Raw genomic sequence first — 19,878 nt, 5'->3', positions numbered from 1 at the left:
ATAATCATTATCATCATCTGCAGCAACAGCATCAACACCTTCAAACACCATCATCAAGATCATCATCATCAATACCATCTTAACATCTTTGATATCAAGAGGTTCTTTTGAGAATTGAATGGGATAGTGCATGACGTATGCTCATCCCCATCCGTGGTACAGAAGTAAGTCAATATTTTCTGCTATTGTTATTCATTTATTTAGTGAATATGTTAGGAGGTTTCTCACACGTCAGCTCTAGTGTGGGCTCACAGTTTAGAAAGAAGGTAACAGTTAGAACCCAAAGTCCTAAGTCATGCCCTATGCAGACACCTCCCTGGGATGAGGTTCCTGGGGATCTTATTTACTGGTCTACACCCAGTGCTTTGCCAGTATCTGGCTCAGAATAGAGCTTTTGTCTGTGGAATGAATGACCTGTTGGTAGCATTCACTTTAAGAGGTAAGTCTGAGGCCTGTGGGAGCACAGGAGAAGAGCGCCTGTTCCTACTTGTGGGTGTGGCGCAGAAGTGGGAGGGAAGCTGAACGGTCTGGTATGTTCCATTTGCCTGCCACATAATTTGACCATACAAGGAATGGCATGACATGAGATTGAAGAGAAATGGAGCTGGGGGTTGAAGACCGTCATAGATAGCATTTATTGGGGGGAGGGGCAGGAACCATTAAAAGATAAAAAGGAGAGAAATCTGGTCAGGTTTGCATTTTAGGTTGCTCCTTCTGGGGCAGTGCACGAGTTGGGCTTAGAAAAGATGAGTTCAAGATGAGTTAGATCTCACCCTCGGCACTAGTGATGTCTTAGGCTAGGTCACTCTCTTTTGGGAGGGGCTATGCTGAGTACTGTAGGATGTTCAAAGCATCTCTGGTCTCTATCCACTAGATGCCAGTAGCACCCCCTCCCCCAGTGATGACAACCAAAAATGCTTGCAGACTTGGCCAAATATCCCCTGGGGGCACAATCACCTGGTTGAGAACCACTGGTTCAGAGGTGTGTGAGAACAGAGGCAGGTGACCTTTGACTGGTGGGCAAAACGTCCAGGTGGGACTGATGTCAGGGGGTGGGCTTGGAGTTGAGGATGTTTAGAAGTTGGAATGACAGGAGGGAAGAGGATGAGGGAGGCCTCCAGGATCTTGCTCAGTTTGCCTCAGTGATGAGTTTGCTGTTTGGGGTTGCTGGACAGTGAAGTGAGAGGAGCAGGTGAGATTGGGGTAGGGAATCTGATAAGTAGTTTAGTTTGGGATATGAGGTGTTAAGCATGACCATAGTGCATCCATGTGGATATTTCTAGTGGACTAAATTAAAGATCCCTAAGTGATCTTATCTGATCCCATAGCTTGAAACACCCATGTTATTAGTATTTGAGGGGTACTTGTTTAAAACACTATTTCCCAGGCCCTCTATGTGGTCTGTGACTCAGTCTTTTTGATTAATCCCCGCTGTATTTCCTGGGGCTGCCAGAACAAATCATCACAGACCTCGTGGCTTAAAACAGCTGGAATTTATTTTCTCACAATTCCGGAGGTTGGAAGTCCAAAATCAAGGTGTCGGCAGGGCTGGTTCCTCTGAAGACTCTGAGGGAGATTCTTCTGTTCCATGCCTTTCTCCTGACTTCTGGCAGTGTGGCCATTCTTGGCCTTCCTTGACTTGTAGATGTATCACCTCAATCTCGGCCTGTGTCGGCACATGGTGTTCCCTCTCCCTCTCTGTGTCTCTCTCTTTGTCTCTCGTCTTATTAGGACACCAGTCATATTGGACTTAGGGCCCGCCATACTCCAATATGACCTCATCCTAACTTGATTGCATCTGCAAAATTTCCAAATAAGGTCACATTCATAGATACCAGGGATTAGTACTTCAACATGTCTTTTTGGGGAGGCAAAATTCAACCCGCACCAACCATGCCACTTTCAGTTACTAGGGCATGAAGGAGAGATGGGTGAGAACACAGAAGATGCAGTCCTTCCCCGCAGAAATTATAGTACATGAAAAGTAAAATAGCCTAAAAAAGTTTATGAGAGCTGCAGAGAAGTGAATAATTACAACATGAATGAAAGAATGAAAGATAGATAGAACCATCAGAAGTGAAAAGAGGTGTAGCCAGAGGGGTCTTTTGAAAATGCATCTCTAATTAGGTGACTCTCTGCCTAAAGCCTGCTGTGGCTCCCCATTCCTCAGGATAATTCCAAACTCCTTACCTGGCAGGAAGGTGTGAGCAGACCTGTCTTGTCCTCAGCCTCAGCTCTGCACCCCCGTCCCCCCAGTCCACCTGCCTTCACCCCTTCATTTGTCCATATCAACTTTTCAATTGATCAGTGTGTGTGCTCTTTGGCCCTCTGTCTCTTGCTCCTGCTTCTACAGGGGAGTCTTAGGTCAGTTCCCACAGCACCCACCACAGTGCTAATTAAATCACCTCATAACTAGTTATGCATAATAATTAATTAAATCATGTTTACTCTCAGGAGCTGCATTACAGGGACCTTGCCTGTCTTGTCCACTGCTTTGCCCTGTGTCAATGGGTCATTATTGTGCACCTATTGTATGCTAGCCCTGTGCCTGACAAGTGGGAGGTACTCTAGAAATATCTGTTGACTGGGTAGTTGGGCTGGATCTGAGTTGGGTAGGGGTTGGTGAGACACAGAAAAACAGATGGGGACTTTCTATGCAGAAATGGAAGGAGCAGATGGGAGAAGGGTCTGGGGACTGGACCCTGCTGGGTCAAAAGCCCTCCCTTAGCTGTCACAGCTTCTCCCAGCTGCTGCTTTTTAAAAAATTTTTATTGATTGATTTTAGAGAGAGAGGAAGGAGGGAGAGAGAGAAACATCGATTTGTGGTTCCACTTATCCATGCAGTCATTGGTGGATTCCCATATGTGCTCTAACCAACTGAATTACCAGGCCAGGGCTCCCAGCTGCTGCTCTGTAAGTGCCCTGGTGTTTCCTATCTGCTACTGCTACTACTTGAGGGAGTGTCTCACTCTCATATAATCTGTCCACTGTCAGTCCTGTGTTATGAACACTGCTGGAGGCAAGCTTCATGCCTGTCGTTTGGGCTAAAGCATTGCATGTTCTGGAGCAGTCTCTGCCAAACAGCTGTGTCTGCCACATTGGGAGCCCCATTTAGGATGGAATCAATATCCCTTTCGAGAAGCTTGAGTGGGTCTGAAGTACGTTGATCTAATTTGGATGGCCATTGAGCCTAGACATAAACTCTCAGACTTCAAAAGATCAAGCATCTCTCGCATCTTCCCTGGAAGGTGTAGCTTCTTCTGAAGGATGTAGACAAATGTTTCTCTTGGCCAACATTCATCAGGGGTGTGTTCTGTCCCTGCGGAGATGGACGGAAACAGTGTAAGATCACTACCCTCATTGAGCTCACAGCCTCGTGGGGCTTGGAGACGGAGAAAAGAAGGTCCTACCTCAAAAGTGAAAACAGAGCCTTATCTCACACCTTACACCAAAACTAAGTCCAGGCAGTCCAGACGTACATTTGAAAGGCCAAACGTCAAGCTTTAGAATGGTCAAAAGGAGACTATCTTATGACTTTAGTGTAGCAAAGCATTTCTAGAAAAGCCATAAAGTGTGACCCATATTCTGCAGTAAAATTATGCATTCTGCTCACCAAAATATATGGGGGGGAAATTAAACGGGAACCCACAAACTGGGAGAATGTGCTTGTACACACACATACAAGTTTGCTAGGGCTGTTGTAGCAGAGTACCACAGACTGAGTGGCTTAGACAGACGTGTACTGTCTCGCAGCTCCAGAGGCCAGCAGTCTGCGACCCAGGTGTCAGCAGGGCCATGTTCCCTCTGAAGGTTCTTGGAAGGATCGGTTCCAGACTCTGTCTTTGCTTCTGGCAGTTCCTTGGCTTGTGGCAGCATAACTCTTCTTCATGTGGTCTTCTCCCAGTGTGTTTCTGTGTCCCAGTTTCCCGCTCTTATAAGGACACCAGTCATATTGGATTAGAGGCCCACCCTGCTCCAGCATGACCTCATCTTAACGAATTACCTCTGTGAAGACCTTATTTTCAGATAAGATCACAGCCTGAGATATTGGGGGTTGGGACTTAAACACATGGGTTTTGGCCGGACACAATTCAACCCATAACAACATATAACTGGCGAATAATTTAATAGTATCCATAATATTTAAAAACGTTTTTATAAGTCAATAAGAGAAAAATACCCAACAGAAAAAAATGGACACTATGAAACAAACAGCGTTTTCAAAGAAGAGAAAGCATGAATAGCTGATAAGCATGAAAAGATGCTCAACCTTTTAAGCAGGGAAATACAAGCTAAATCCACAATGAGATATCCAGTGGATGGGAATAATTAGAAAGCCTGACAGTAACAGACAGCAACCCAGTGCAAAATGTATCCTGTAGCCACACCAAACCCATGTCAAAGAGCATTGAATTCACACCGGAAATCAGAAAGTCAGCGTTTCCACACAGAACAAGAAATGCAATTAAATCGATATGTGACTAGGTATTCAAAGAAATGCAAACAAAAAATATTTTAACAACCGCACTGCTCAAGGCCATTTGTCAGAATTTTACTACCCAGTGCTGGATCTGTCCTCTCCCTCTGCTAGTGGCCGTGAAGTTCACGTAGCCCTTCTGGCCAGTGCTCTATGAGTTCATATTGAGTGGCAGAAAAAGATCCGGATATTTTTTATGTGTCTTGATAAATTCTTTGACCCGATGATCTTACCCTGGGTTTTATTAGAATGATGTAATCTAAAAATGTCAAAGTGCCCAATTTTAGGTCATTAGAAATAACCTAAGTACCTAACAATAGGAAAAAGGTTAAGCTAAATTATAGTGTTTCAGCCTAATGGAATATTCTACGTACATATTAAAATTATACTTTTTATGTCTAGGTAGTAACAGGTAGTAACATGGAAAATGTGTGTCTAAGTTTAAAGGGAGTGGGGAGATTTCAGAATTCTCCTGTTAATGCAGCTATGCAAATATAGTTTTGATGTATGACAAGAAATGAAAAAGAAGCTGAAGGGGGGTGGGCTGGAGAAAAAGCATTTGATGAAATGTGAAAAGTGCTGGGATGGTGGCTGGATTTTACTTTTTTAAAATGCATTCCACCCTAGCTGGTGTGGTTCAGTGGTTAGAGCGTCGGCCCACGCACTGAAGGGTCACGGGTTCGATTCCAGGTCTAGGGCATGTATCTGGGTTGCAGGTTCGATCCCCGGCCCAGGTCAGGGCCTGTGCGGGAGGCAGCCAATCGATGTGTCTCTCTCACATCGATTTTTCTCTTTCTCCCTCCTCCCTCCCAGCCTTCCACTCTCTTTAAAAATCAATGGAAAAAATATCCTCCAGTGAGGATTAACCAAAACAAAACTGCATTCCTATTTTCATGTTGTTCGTGCAGTAAAGGAAGAGATAAACTATTTCTCCCACCCCATGAAAACTAAGGCAGGGGAGCTCAGAGCAGCTGTGCTTGGACCTCAGTAAAAGTTGTGTGCATATACCTGAAGCCCTCTGCTGGGTGAGAGAGCAAGGGGCCCTTTAGAAGCACTTCAAAGGAAGTACTGCAGGAGGAGAGCCAGGCTGTTGTTTTCCCCAGAAAGTGCCTTTTGTCCCAAATGGTTTTCTTTTATTTCCTTTTTATTGATTAGAACTTAGCTGTGTTCAAAGGCTGCAGGGAGAGAGAATTTTTGTCTGGGAAGAAAGGGAGCTTTTGCACAAGCCGGCTGCTGGGAGCTTGCAGGGGGCCTTCTGGATTCATTTGAGTAATTTACAGTCTATTTCGGTTCTCCCAAGCTGCCCCGCGTGGTTCAACCAAATTAAGCTCATCAGGATCTTTAAAAAGGAAACAACGCCTGTTTATTTGTGGCATTGCCTTGAGAAGGAAGTAGAAGTAGAAGTGGCACCCAGTTCCTTCTCCCTCCTCGGCTTCCATTTGCTCCAGGTTGGATAGGGCAGGTGACAGACCATGGCGATGACTCCGCTGCGACTTGATGTGGCAGCAGAGCTGCCATGTTGGGGCTGCACAGCTCGTTGTCACGGTCATCTGTTGAAGTTGTTCGGTGTTACTATTATAGTGGTGGAGAGATGGACACTGTCCTTGCCTTTATAGAGAATGAAAAATATATCCAATAAGGACAGAGTGCAACAGAAGAAATAAAACAAAGTGATGTGATGGAAAGTGACAGAGGCAAGGAACTATTTTCCATGGGGTGCTGGTGGAAACCTGAGCTGAGGAGGTGACATTTCAGTTGAGATTCCCAAGCTGGGGGCACAGCAGGTGCAAGCCCTGGGGCCATGTCGTCTTGTGTTTTCAAGGACTAGAAAGAAGACAGATGTGGCTGCTGGATGAGGTCTGAGATGTTGGCAGGACCAAATTATTTAGATCCTGGTAGACCCGTGGTTCTCAACTGGGTGATTTTCCCCTCAAGGGAAGTTTGATAATGTCTAGAGACATTTTGGATTGTCACATTCGGGGCGTTTGTAGTAGGCTTTTGGCTAGGTCTGGTGGGTAGAGACCAGGGATGCTGATAACCATCCTACAATGCCCAGGATGACCCCCCTAAGACAGAAGGACCCAGCCCAAAATGGCACTAGTGCCAAGGTTGGCAAATCCTACGACAGACTAGATTCAGGATTTTGGATTTCATTCTGCGAGTGATGGAGGGTGTTAAGCAGGGAAGTGAGAGAATGGCCTACTTCAGTTTCCCTTATAAACCTAGAGTATTGGACCAAATTATTCCAGGTCTGACAGGACAACCTTATCTGACTAAATCAGAGTAGAAAGGAGACTTCAAAAAGTTGGAGATCCTCCCAGAATAAGCGGTCCATTCTCCCTGAGGCCTCTGAGCCTACTTCCTGGGAAGAGCTGTGTGTATGGTGCTTGGATTTCTGCTCGCAGCAAAGGAAGCCCTAAGGAGGAGGCGGAAGGATGGAGATTGTAGCTTGATCTTTCTCTGGTCTGGAGAAAACTTCAGTCTTTGGTTGCTATTAACACTTGTTAAGGCTAAAATCATGTATAAGAGAGGAGTCTGAATCACCCCAAGGTTCATCGGTTTAGTTAAGATTTTTCAACCTCAGCACTATTGATGTTTTGGTCCAGATCACTCTGTGTTGGGGGAAGGGTCTGCACTTCTTAGGGTGTTTAGTAGCATTCCTGGCCTCCACTCACAAATGTCAGTAGCAGCCCTCTCCCCAGTTGTGACAACCAGAAATGTCTTCAGACATGGCCAAATGTCCCTGGAGGTTGGGGGGGAGAGTTGGTAAAATTGCCAAGGTTGATATAAATTTAATATGCCAATTCTTCGTGGGTGTCCACAAAGATCACCATAAATTCCAGATCCTTTAGAGGAGGGGTCAGGTTGGGGAGCTACTGGAGTAGATGGTCCTGCTTTCTGTTCCTATTTCCTAAGTTTCTTGCCAGCTGGCTGCTGGTCAGCTTTTAAATGTAGCATCTTCTAGGGAAGAGAGAGAAAGAAATCACTGGCTTCAGGAACCCTCTGGGAACAGTTTTGCCCTCGGGCTGTTTGGAGCTGCAGTTTTTGATGCCATGTGGATGCTGTTGCTCACATGTGTTGCATATTCTGGGGCAGAGGAAATGAGGACCCTCCGCTTTTTCCAGGGTTGGGTTAAGATACGACCTTGATACCCCAAACCCTGAAGATTATGGAGCTTCTCATCCTATGTTGATCAAGATAATAATTGTCAACTGTAAATCATAGCAGTGGTCTAAGTTTCCCACAATGGTTATGTCAGTATTGTTTCTGAAATAGCACATATCCCGTTCTTACTAAAAGAATAAGATTTCTCTCTTTTTTATTTGAAGTGAGGGTGGAGGGGTATACCCTGCTGCTAGGGGGCCCAGAGCACACCCCTGTTCTGTCCAAGGGGGAAGCCAGCATTGTCTTTCCCACTTAACAGCAAACACACAAAACCAAGAATGCAAATGAGTGAGGGTAATGTTATTTGTAAGGCGAATCCTCACTAATTTATTTTAGAAATCCAAATTATTAACCATAGTGGTCAGAGTATCTGGAATTAGTTTCCTGCATCCAAATGTCAGCACTACCACTTTCCAGCTATCTGGCCTCAAACAAATATTTAATCCCTCTGAGCTTCTGTTTCCTCATCTATTATATGGGAGTAATACTCATACTTCACAGACTTATTATGAAGATTGAACCAGTTACTACATATAAAGTGTTTAGCACAATACTTGAATGACCTGTAGCATTTATTTATTATCATTATTGACACGTTTGTTATCACGTTGTTGCTGCTGTTAAGTGTTCTAAGAGCAGAAGAAACTTTCTGAGATAGAAAAAAATAATTGGGGTCAGAGACCAAAAGAAGTCAAAGAAAGAGGTACCCACTGTCAACCGATCCACCCACAGAAGCCCAGTTATGAGCTTCTGGGATCAATTTCCTGCGTGGTAGGTGCAAAATAAAAGAAGAAAGGCAACTTCCCGACTGTTTCCTTTCTCTGCAGAATGAAGTGGAGCTGGGGGAGCTACTTCTGTCACTGAATTATCTGCCGAGTGCTGGGAGACTAAATGTTGATGTCATTCGAGCCAAGCAACTTCTTCAGACAGATGTGAGCCAAGGTTCAGGTATAGTGTGATTCCCTCCTCCCCCCATTTCTTCAACAGGGCATTCGTGTTTGTTTGCCACAAAGGACCTGCTTTTCTTTTTCTGCATCCTGGATACTATTAATAAGACTCTGTGAGGATAGACGACAGTATCCGGAACGAGGGAGTTGGTTCAACAGGAAAAATAATCAGATGCCTCTTAAAATGAGGCAGGTAAATGATGCCATCTCACAGTCCCATTTGAATTGGGAATTTGACTGAGACCAGATGTGATAATTACTGAAATTTAGATTCTGTTTGTACACATGCAGCCCTGAGGAAGTGACTTGCCTTTCCAGTTGCTATGCCTGCAATAGAGACACCATCCTCCAGGTGGCGTTAGTGTGCACTGACAGTGCATCTTAACCAGCGAAGAGTAGTGTATACACCTAAGGTTTTTCTCCCCAGCTCATTTCAAATGTACCACAAATCTTTATAAATCCAAGCTCTGAAAAGACTGTCATATTTAAAGTGTCTATTCAGACCAATTCAAACATGACTTTTAATGAAATGGAACAGATTACATTCCATCTGTATGTAGCTTCTCCAATGACAGCAAGGATATTATGAAAGTAGCCCTGGTCGCTGGGATCTCTTCAGCTCAGTGGTGGAAGTACTGTCTTCTCTAAGTGCAATAGCTAAAATAAATTACTTTTGCTATAAAGTGACAGCTGAATTTAGAAGACAGTTTGCATTCTCAAAAATCACATTACAAAAACAGGTTTCGAAGGGGCCAATGGAAGGAATGATATTAAGGCTGGAGACTCAGTATGATAAAATGATTAAGGGTTTCAGAGTCAAACTGCCTGGAACCAAATCCCATTTCTCCTGCTTGCAAATAATGTGGCCTTGGAGAAGCTACCTGACCTCTAAAAGCCTCAGTTTCTCCTTCTGAAAAACTGACATAATAACAGTATTCATCTCGTTGGGTTGTTTAAACAATATTCAGTTAGATAATGTACACAAATCTCTTTGTAAAGTGATCTAAGAATGATAGTTATAATTCTGCCATCTCTATTCTGTGTATGGGCTATGGGCTCACTGACATGATAATGGGTTTCCAGGACAGAAAGCCAAGATAGGCTCTGGGTCTGGCTTTCTCCACTAGCCAGATCTTAAGCAAGTCATTTCTCATCTTGAATCCTCACTTTCTTCATCTGTAAAATGCCTGAGGCCTGGGAGGAGCTCAATAAATATTGGGTGGTGGGAGGAAGAGAAGAAGGGAAAAGGAGCAATGAAAAATAGGTAGATAGATGAGAAAATGGATGAATGAAAGGAGGGGTGGGTGGGAAGATGGATGGATTGATGGAAAAAATAGATGAAAGGATGGGGGGGAGGTGGTTGGGCTGTCAGATAGATGGGAGGATGGATGGAAGGAAGGAAGGAAGGAAGGAAGGAAGGAAGGAAGGAAGGAAGGAAGGAAGGAAGGAAGGAAGGAAGGGTAAAAAAATGAATGGATGGGAAGTTGGATGGATGGATGGATGGATGGATGGATGGATGGATGGATGGATTGGGTTTCATGATCTCTAACATTCTTTGATGTTATATCCAATTCTCAGACCCCTTTGTGAAAATCCAGCTGGTACATGGACTCAAGCTTGTGAAAACAAAGAAGACATCCTTCTTAAGAGGCACAATTGATCCTTTCTATAATGAATCCTTCAGCTTCAAAGTTCCCCAAGAAGAACTGGAAAACGCCAGCCTAGTGTTTACTGGTAGGTAGACCCTGATGACCCCCCCAGGTGAAGTGTGTTCAACTTACTATCCTAGAGGTAGAAGGCACCTAGAAAGGGTAATGTTTAAAAACTTCATGTCTTGTGTTCAGCTTAGGTTTGGATCTACTTACCATTTAGAACCTGAGCAAGACTCTTAAAGCCACATAGCATAATTGTTACAAATGTAAATTTTCCAGCCATATTTCCTGGCATTTCCTATAATTACCGAAACCTTGGGCAAGTTACTTAGCCCCTCTGAGCCTCAGTTTCTTCATCTATAAGATGTGGGTAATAATAGTATTTGCTTTCTAGGTTTGTTGTAAAGATTAAGTGACTTACAATTTTGGAATAATAATAAGTGCTCACTATGTAAGCTTTGATGATACTACTCAAAATAATAGGGGCCTCAGAATCCTCAGAGAGGAGGATTTTGAAAGGCTTCCTAGAGGACTTAGTGTTTAAGTAGAGACTTCATGTGCCACTCTGGTTGAATTTAATCTGTCGTGTCCAGGGTATATTAGTTATCCACTGCTGCATAACAAATCACCCTAAAATTTAGTGGCTTAAAACAATGAACACATATTATCTCATAGTTCCTATGAGTCAGTAATCCAAGAATACCTTTGCTTGGTGCTTTGGGCCAAAGTTCTTGACAGGTTGCAGTCAAGGTATTGGCTGGGGCTGCAATGTCATCTGAAAGCTCAACTGGGGGAGGACCTGTTTTCAAGCTCACTCATATAATTGTTGGCAGAATTCAGTTTCTTGCAGTCTATTAGACTGGAGGCATGAGTTCCTTCCCGGGTGTTGGCCAGTTGACCTTCCTCAATCCCTTACCACGTGGTCTTCACCGTGGAACAACTCACAACATGGCAGATGACTTCCATTAGAGTGGGCAAGTGAGGGAGCAAGAGTGGGTGAGCAAAATGGAAACCAGAGACTTTTTGTAACCTAATCTCAGCAATGACATCCTATCCCTTTAATTCATTAGAAGCAACTCACTTGATCCAGCTCACATTCAAGCAGAAAGGATTACACAAGGGCATGAATACTGGGAGATGGGGCTCATTAGGAGTCATTTTAGAAGCTGCCCACCACAACATGGTTAGAGTTCATAGAAGTAATGGTTATTATCTCCTGTGTCCCATTCATGGTGGGGGCTTCTCCGATATTACTGCTAATTTACATTAGAACCTACCTTGTCAAGTCAAGTTAGTATCATCCTCATCAGTTTACAGTGCTAGGTACCGAGGCTTAAAACCTAAGCTGGTTTTACGACTCAAGCTGGTAGAGAAAGGATTCAAGCTCTGGTCTTGTTAGCTCCAAAGATCAAGGGATCTGCATTTCCTCAAGCATGAGGTAGGCTGGCATTAGGGATCTGACGTCATACTTTGAGGAGTCCTGCTCCAGGGTAATTGGAAGCTCTCATCTGTTTAGATCTAGTCTAGCTAGAATTCTTGGCTGTGGGTCTCCCTAGAAATCAGGCCATGGCTGAAACCCCCTTGTGTGCATTGCTTCCTCTACATGAGCTTATTGCTTCTCATCACCAAGACTGCAAATGTTCCCTGTTCCGAGACCCCTCCAGGCAGGTTGGTTCTGAGCTTTCTCAGGGCCTGTCACACGGAGAGTCTGCAGCCATTAGGGGACACCTGCCCTAAGAAAATGTGACAATTCTATCTGATGCAGCCTGTGTGGCTGCTGTCCAAGGAACCTGCTCTCCCTGAGATGTTAGGTCAAGACAGAAGACAGTGACTTCATTGAATCTGTAAATGGTGGAGGGCAAGTAATGGGAACTACAGTTGAATCTTATTTAGTCAATAAATACTTATTAACTTCAATAAATATTTATTACTTATACTTTATTCAGTAAGTATTTATTGAAAAAAATTGTGTATAACTGAACCTATGCTCTTCAAACCTGTGTTGTTCAGAGGTCAACTGTATTTTCAATCCACATTTAAGAATCACAGATTCAAGGAGCTTACTAGTTACATGTAGATTTTCATGTGCGTGGGAGTCAGCACCCCTAACCCCAGCTTTGTTCAAGGGTCAATTCTTTATTGAACCAAGACAGGTCCAGGCATGGAATATATCAATGCCTAAGGCCCTACTGAGAATAAAGGACTTAATGTTGCACCTTTAGATTAGGAAGGTCGCTGGGGTCTGGGTGGGGGACGTTGAGAGCCCGTATGGAAAGTCTGACACTTATATTTCATGAAAAATGTAGCACATGGTTGTTATACTGATTGACCCAACCTACAGATGTGTAAGGACAAGGAATCAGAAGAGCAGAGAGGTGAAATGCATGGGCTGTGGGGGGCAGGGCCTGGTTCCTGGCTCTGTCACCTTGGACAACATCTGTGTGCTTATGTTTTCTCATTTGTAAAATGGGGATCACCATACAAGGGCGCATGAAAGGATTGTCACGTGGATTAAATGAGGGGGATCCGTAATCAGTGCTGGGCACTGGGCCTAGCACCTAGCTAGCACTGGGTTAGTCTTAACTCTTATTAAAAGGAAATCTTACTGTCTTCATCATCCCCCTTCCAGTCCCTTCTCCCTGAAGTCAGCACTTTTAATGGTCTGCTGCGCGTATCATTCCAGACACTTCTTGTTCACACAAACATCCACATATAGAGGATTCGGTTCTTTTACAAAGGTATTCATTAATTCAAGAAGTGTGTATTAAGTACCTTCTTTGAGCTGGACACTGTCTCCGGGTACTGGAATGTAGCAGTGAACAAAACAGACCATCCCTGCTCTTGTGGGGGTTCCAGACCATTCCGTGGACATCACTCTGAAACTTGCTTTTGTGTCATTAACAGTGAGTGTGTTCAGTCCCTCCAGGTGAATGTAAATACAAAGGCATCTAACTATTTTTAATTACTGTTATATACCATCACTTGGAATACTATAACAGCAGAGGTTATTCATTCTGGGGGAGGGGAGTGAGGGGTGTGTGACAGCTTCAGAGAATGTGATATGAACTCTGGATGACCTTCCTTAGAAAATCCACAGGAGGACAGAAAAGTTAACGTATAGTTCAGAGGTTTATTGAAACCCTTGAACCCTATATGTGAACCCCTATGTGAGACACCTGTATTTTTAAAGCACCCCAGATATTTCTAATGCTGTCAAGGTTCAACACAGCTGTGAGTGAAAATCCTAGCTGGGGTGGCATTTTTCATAAAGGGCACTGGTTGGAATAATAAAAGAATGCAGACTGAGCTGATGTATATCTAGACAAAGCTACTGTTCTTCTGAATCTAAATCCGTAAGGTTCTAGCTTGCTTTACTTACCAACTAGAGGAAAGAGCTGTTACGTCCAAGCTGAGGATCTGAAACCCAGCCCATTAACTTGTTTCCAAACACTTCATAACAAAAGCAAGGTTGATGTGCAATCTAAGTGTTTGCCAAGAATCCTGGTAAAAGCCTGTAATTAGCTGGTGGGCGGGGCTTTTTGTGCCGTTCCTTTCCTGTGTGGGAAAGGGTTCTCTATAATCTTCAGTCAGGTGCTTTCTGCAGCTGAGGTTTAAAGAAAAGAGGGTGGGAATTGCTTTTCAATTCCTGAGACAGCAAGATGTCATCTAGGAATATGGAGTGGGGTTGGCCACTGAGGTTATTGAGCTGTGATTGGAAGTAGGGGTAAAAAGTGAAAAGAAATTTTAAAAAAAGAAATGCAGCTTACTGATGGTTGTTAAAACATTTTTTAAAAATAGATTTTTATTGATTTCAGAGAGGAAGGGAGAGGGAGAGAGAGAGATAGAAACATCAATGATGAGAGAGTCATTGATCAGCTGCCTCCTTCACGTCCCCTGTTGGGGATCAAGCCCGCAACCCGGGCATGTGCCCTGATCGGGAATCAAACTGCGATCTCCTGGATCATAAGTCGATACTCAACCACTGAGCCATGCCAGCCGGGCTGTTAAAACATTTTAAAATGGAATTGCCATATATGATTTTATAATTCTAGTTCCCGGTGTACACCCAAAAGAATTGAAAACGGGACTCAGATATATGCACACGAATATTTACAGCAGTATTTTTCACAATAGCTAAAAGATGGGAGCAACCAGCTGTCCATCAGCGGGTGAATAAATCACTAAACGAAATGTGGCCTACGCATATGGCAGAACATCATTCAGCCTTCAAAGGAATGAGATTCTGACACCTGACCCAACACAGACGAGCCCTGAGGACGTTATGCTAAGTGAAGTAAGCCAGATAGGAAAGCAGAAGCACGGTATGATTCCGTTTGTATAAGGTGCCTGCAGGAGTCAGATTCATAGGGACAGAAAGTAGCATGGAGGTTATCAGGGGCAGAGGGCAGGCGGGAGAATGCAGAGTTACTGTTCAGTGGGTACAGAGTTTTAGTCTGGGGAGATGAAACGATTCTGGAGGCGGATGGCGGTGATGGTTGCACAACCAACGTGAATTGCCTTAGCAGTGAATTGTTTACCTACAAAAATGGCTACAGCGGTCACTGTTATGTTACATGCACCTTACCACAATTTGAAAAGGAAGGAAGGGAGAGAGGGAGGAAAAGAAATGTAGCTCGAGGTCCACAGGACCCAGAGTTTCTCTGAGCAGCTCCGGGTAGTGCCTGATGCTGAGGCTGGACCCTTGCAAACTGTCTCCCTGGGACAAGTCACCATTCTTTCACTGCTGCTCTGAGAGGGTGAGCACAGAGGTTAGGGGCCAGACCCCCAAGCCAGATGCCCGGGGTTCCCTGTGTGAACTTGGCACTTTCCTTGGCCCCTCTGTACCTGAGCTTCTTCATCTGTAAAGTGGGGATAATGGTCCTTGCTTCAGTAGATTGTTGTCAAGTCCAAAATGGCTTAATATATGTAAAGGTTGGAATGGTGCTGGCTCAGAAAGTGCTCCGTAAGTATTAGCTGTTATTATTACTTGAAGGACGCCAAATGCGTGCAGCCAGATGCCACCTTAAGGCTTTTCTGAAAGAAGAGGGGGCGTAGATACATAACTAATTATGTTCTACCCACTTTGGCAACTTAGTCTGAGGTTCTGTGGAAAACCCCAAAAGGGAAGGAAAAACTTATTTCTCAGACTTACCTGGGTGGGGCATTTTCTTCCTGTGCCCCTCCCTCCTAGCATCAGAGGAAGACCCTCTGTCTGCTTGGAGGTGAAGTTCTGGGGAAATCTTGAGGTTAGAGGAACTAAATGTCATGCTCCTCCGGCCCTGAACTTCCCTCGGTTTCCCTTAAGTACCCTGGGCTTCCTGGCCTTCTGAAAAGCATTCAGAGCTCTTACTTACCTGGTGATCTTGGTCAAGAGGCACTTGGCTTCGGAAAGGTTTCTGGTGCCTGGAGGAAGCAGGAGTGGGGCGTGCTGCCTACAGGCAGCCTCTGATGGGGGGGATGGGAAGGGTGAGGTCTGGTTCCTTGCAGCAAGAGCTGGCCAGATCATATCAGTCTCCGCAGATGGAATTTTTTTTGAGCGCCTACTATGTGCCTGGCACACTCCACTAGATGCTACATATTCAATAGGGAACCAGACATTCATGACACATGTTGTCATCGAGCTTAATTCTAGGAGGGGACAGACAAAAGTTAACAAATACCACACCAATAGTGACTTAATTGTGAATTGGTCTCAGGGTAATGAGGGAGAGAGGCAGGACATGTTGCGGGGTGCCTGACTTAGTCTGGGGAGTGAGGTCACATGTGAGCTGGGAGCCGAAGGTTATAGGGGATGAGAGATCAGTCAGGCTCCAGCCCAGAAGGGAAACTGAGGTCTAGAAGAGAAATCGAGGCCGACTCCACGCTTCAGCCTGGGAGCTAACGGGCTGCTAGGAGTTAAGCATGGAGGACTCACACCCTGTGCCCACCCGTCCCATTAAAGTTCTCAAGGCAGCTCTTGCAGGAATTGGCCTGGGTGCAGGCAGGAAGGGGCCCATCAGTGGTAACCAGTGCTGGGCAGCTGCCCAGCAGCCAAGAAGGGAAACCAGGTAATGACTGACACTCCTTACTTTTGCCAACTCTTAGTGTCGCTGGCTAGGACAGAGACGTGGCACCCTAAACGTTAACATGCATAGGCGCCTCGCAGGGGGGTATTAAAATGCAGATTCTGACTCAGTCCAGGGTGGGGCCTGGGATTCTGCATTTCTGGCAGCACCCAAGTGATGCTGATTCTGCAGGTTGCAGACCACATGTGGGGAAGCAAATACATACAAACCCCGGAGCGTGCAGCAGGGTGAGTAACAGTCATTCCACCTGTTAGCCTCAGACTGTCCGAAAGTGATCCCTCCTCTGCACATCATTAGCCATCCTAACCCTGTCTGTACATTTGTATTATGTGGAGACTTTTAAAAATCCTGATGCCCAGGTCCCAGCCCAGAGCAACTGAATCAGCCGAGGCATCGGCATCGAGGGGAGGGGCTGTACTTTTCAAAGTTTCCGTGTGGTTCTCTTGCACAGCCAGGGTTGGCAAGGACTTGCCTATACTGTTCTGCCTCCACCCCACCTCGCCGTCTGCTTGGAGGCCTCTCAGCCTCTCCATGTGAGTGAGTTCCAAGGCACCTGGTCTGTTTTCCATAATTGCTTAGCTTTCTGCAGCTGTAGCACCAAATTTGTTAATTGAATCTGCTGGTGAGATGAGCTGGGTGGGGAGGCATGGTGCAGAATGAGATGGGAGGACTGGGACATGTGCTGCCACCCTCTTGCCTGGGACGACCCCAGGATTGAATGGGCATCAGAGGACATGCTGAAAAAAGTGTCGGGGTTTGGGAAGTGGGACAGTGGAGACACTGAGGTTTTCCAGCACAGGAAGCCAGTGTGAGGGGGGCATTCTGCGAGAGGCAGAAACTCCCTTGAGATCCGAAGATGCTGTGGATTTGTTCTGGGGCACATCTGGCCTCAGCCCACCCATGTCATGCCTCCTCTCTGCAGCCTCCCAGCAGCCTCCAGCTTCTCCCCTCCCAGCCTGACTTACTGGGCACCAGGCCCAGCCCTGCCTCGTAGAGAGTCAGTTGAACAGCCATTCAAAGCATGGATTGCATTGAGATACAGTTTGGTTCTAATGTCACCTTTACCACTGAGCAAGTGCATGTGACCTTGGGCGAACTTCAGTTGCATTCTCTGTTATAACCTTCCAATCTTGATACTACATATAAAAAGCTTGCACATAGTTAATTTTCAGTAAATACCAGATGATGATGATGGTGGTGGTGGTGGTGGACCCTGCCTTAGAGGAGCAGACCCTAGAATTACACATACTTGGATTTGCATCTTGACTCCACTATTAACCAGCTGTGTGACTTCAAGCAAATGGCTCCACCTCTCTGAGTCCCAACTTTCTCTTCTGTAAAATGTAGCAGATCACTCCTATTATGGGAATTAAAGGCAAATCAGTATGTGGGCCCGCCCATCTCAGAAGTAGTCACTTGGAAAATCATATCTGCTGTTTTAATAATTGCAATGTGTCTGAGAGTTGAAATGCTGGCACTTTTGAGATGAATAGCTCAGCTCAGCTGCCTGTGGTTGTCTCCCCAGCATCTTCCTCACCTAATCACCATCACCCTAAAGATGCCAGCTGGTACAGTGTCCGGGAGCCAGGAATTGACACTAAAGCTGTGCTAGCCAGCCATAGAACCAGACTGGTTTGTGCTCCCTGCAGTGCCCTGGGGCTGGCAGTGTGCAAAAGGAGTTGGCAGTAGGCACTTGGCTCCAGGCCCTGCCCAGCCACAGGAAGTGAGAAGCAGAATGGGGACACTGAAGCCTCTGCTTTCTAACCAAAGGGACATGAAAATGGGCCGCTAAAAGCCATAGTATGGAGAAGGTTGCAGAAAGAAGCAGCTCAAGAAGAGACCCCATAAACTTATGTATAAACTCCTGGGTTCATTCCTGAGACACACATGAGTGGCTGTGACCCTCAACAGTACATCAGAGACTTTGAGAACTGAACTACAGGGTAGACCATCACCCAGGTCCTGAGCTGGCCCCTGGGGGACCGATATAAATAGCCTGCAGAGGTTTTGAAAACCAAACTAACATTGGAATAACAGCACACAGAAGGCTGATTAGAACTTGTGGTCTGAACCTAACCTGGTCAATTGCCAGCTACAACTAAAAAACTCAACATACTAAATAGGATTTAAACAAGACCTAGAGTTTTGTAACGTAATATTCAAAATGTCCAGAATACAATCCAAAATTACTTGATTTATGAAGAACCAGCAAAAGCTGGCAAGTTCTTAGAGGAAATATAATCAGTAGACACCAACCACAAGATGACCCAGGTGTTGAAATTATCAGACAAAGACTTTCAAGCAGTTATAATAACCATGCTCCAAGAAGTAAGGGTGAACCCTCTTGAAAAGAATGCTAAGTTGGAGAATATCAGCAGATCAGTAGAGAAATAGAAGATATAAAAGAGAACCCAATGAAAATTCTAGAACGGAAAAGTACAATAACTGAAATGAAATATTCATTGGATGGGCTCAATAGCACAATGGAGATGACAGAGGAAAGAGTTTGTGAACTTGAAGACAGATCAGCCTGGCCGGCCTTGCTCAGTGCTTGAGCATCAACCAGGAACCTGGAGGTCACGGTTTGATTCCTGGTCGGCCCACATGCCCAGGTTGCACGCTTGATCCCCATGAGGGGGCGTGCAAGAAGCAGATCATCTACGATTCTCTCTCATCATTGATGTTTCTATCTCTCTCTCCCTCTCGCTTCCTCTCTCTGAAGTCAACAAAAACTTTTTTTTTTTTTTAGAGAGAAATTATGCAGTCTAAGCAACAGAGACTAAAAAGATTAGGGGAAAGAGGAAAAGAAGGGAAAGAAAGAACTATGGAGTAATATAAAAAAGTCCAATATACACGCCATGTGGATCCCAGGAGAGAACAGAAGCAGTTAGAAGTATTGGGATGGGGATGGGTGACTCACCCCACAGAGGACCCCTGAGTTCCTTAGCAGTTGCTGGGCCCTCAGCTCAGGAGAGCCACTACTATTCTTCCCTTCCTAGAAAGCATTAGCAAGTCATGAGACAGTATAGCACTGTGGTCAGGGTCTGCCAGACCTGGCTTCAGACTCTGGGCAGCTGTGAGCAAATTGCCTTACCTCGCTATGCTTCAGTTTCCATATCTGAACAACGGGGACAGTAGTACTTATATTTATCATGAGCCTCTTGTGTGTACATTATCTCAATCTTTCAACAAACATTTAAGTTATGATGTATTTCATGCCTCCTTTTCAGTTGGGGAGACCAAAGCTCAGAGAAAGTAAGTACACTGAATTGAGCCGACTGCCTGAGCACAGTCCCAAGACTGGCCTCACTTCAGACATCAGCTGGAGATTCAGGGGTTCCCAGAACCACTCTCACTTCACACCAGTTGGCTACAAATTTGGGGTCCTTGTGACCACCCTGGAGTTCAATAATTCACTAGAACGACTCACACAACTGAGGGCAGCACTACTTATGACGATGGTTTTATGATAGCAAAAGGGTACAAATTAAAATCAGCCCAGTAAAGAGACACACAGGGCAAGGAGTCCAGGTGTGGAGCTCCCAGTCATCTCAAGGAGTCATGGGCAGCAT

General features: G+C 45.1%; 1 protein-coding gene across 13 annotated transcripts in view; it reads left to right on the top strand.

Moving 5' to 3' along the window:
- Nucleotides 1–19,878, top strand: part of SYT17 (synaptotagmin 17) — a 65,475-nt gene that overhangs the window by 26,875 nt on the left and 18,722 nt on the right. For all 13 annotated transcript variants that reach the window (XM_081132724.1, XM_081132725.1, XM_081132730.1 and 10 more), the window contains 2 exons: nt 8,470–8,590; nt 10,168–10,323. In XM_081132724.1, coding sequence (XP_080988850.1) covers nt 8,470–8,590; nt 10,168–10,323 — 277 coding nt within the window. The remainder of the gene's footprint in view (nt 1–8,469; nt 8,591–10,167; nt 10,324–19,878) is intronic.

This window comes from Miniopterus schreibersii (genome assembly GCF_964146895.1).
Source record: "Miniopterus schreibersii genome assembly, chromosome: 3".
NCBI classification, from domain to species: Eukaryota; Metazoa; Chordata; class Mammalia; order Chiroptera; family Miniopteridae; genus Miniopterus; species Miniopterus schreibersii.
This window is presented reverse-complemented; position numbering and strand designations above follow the sequence as displayed.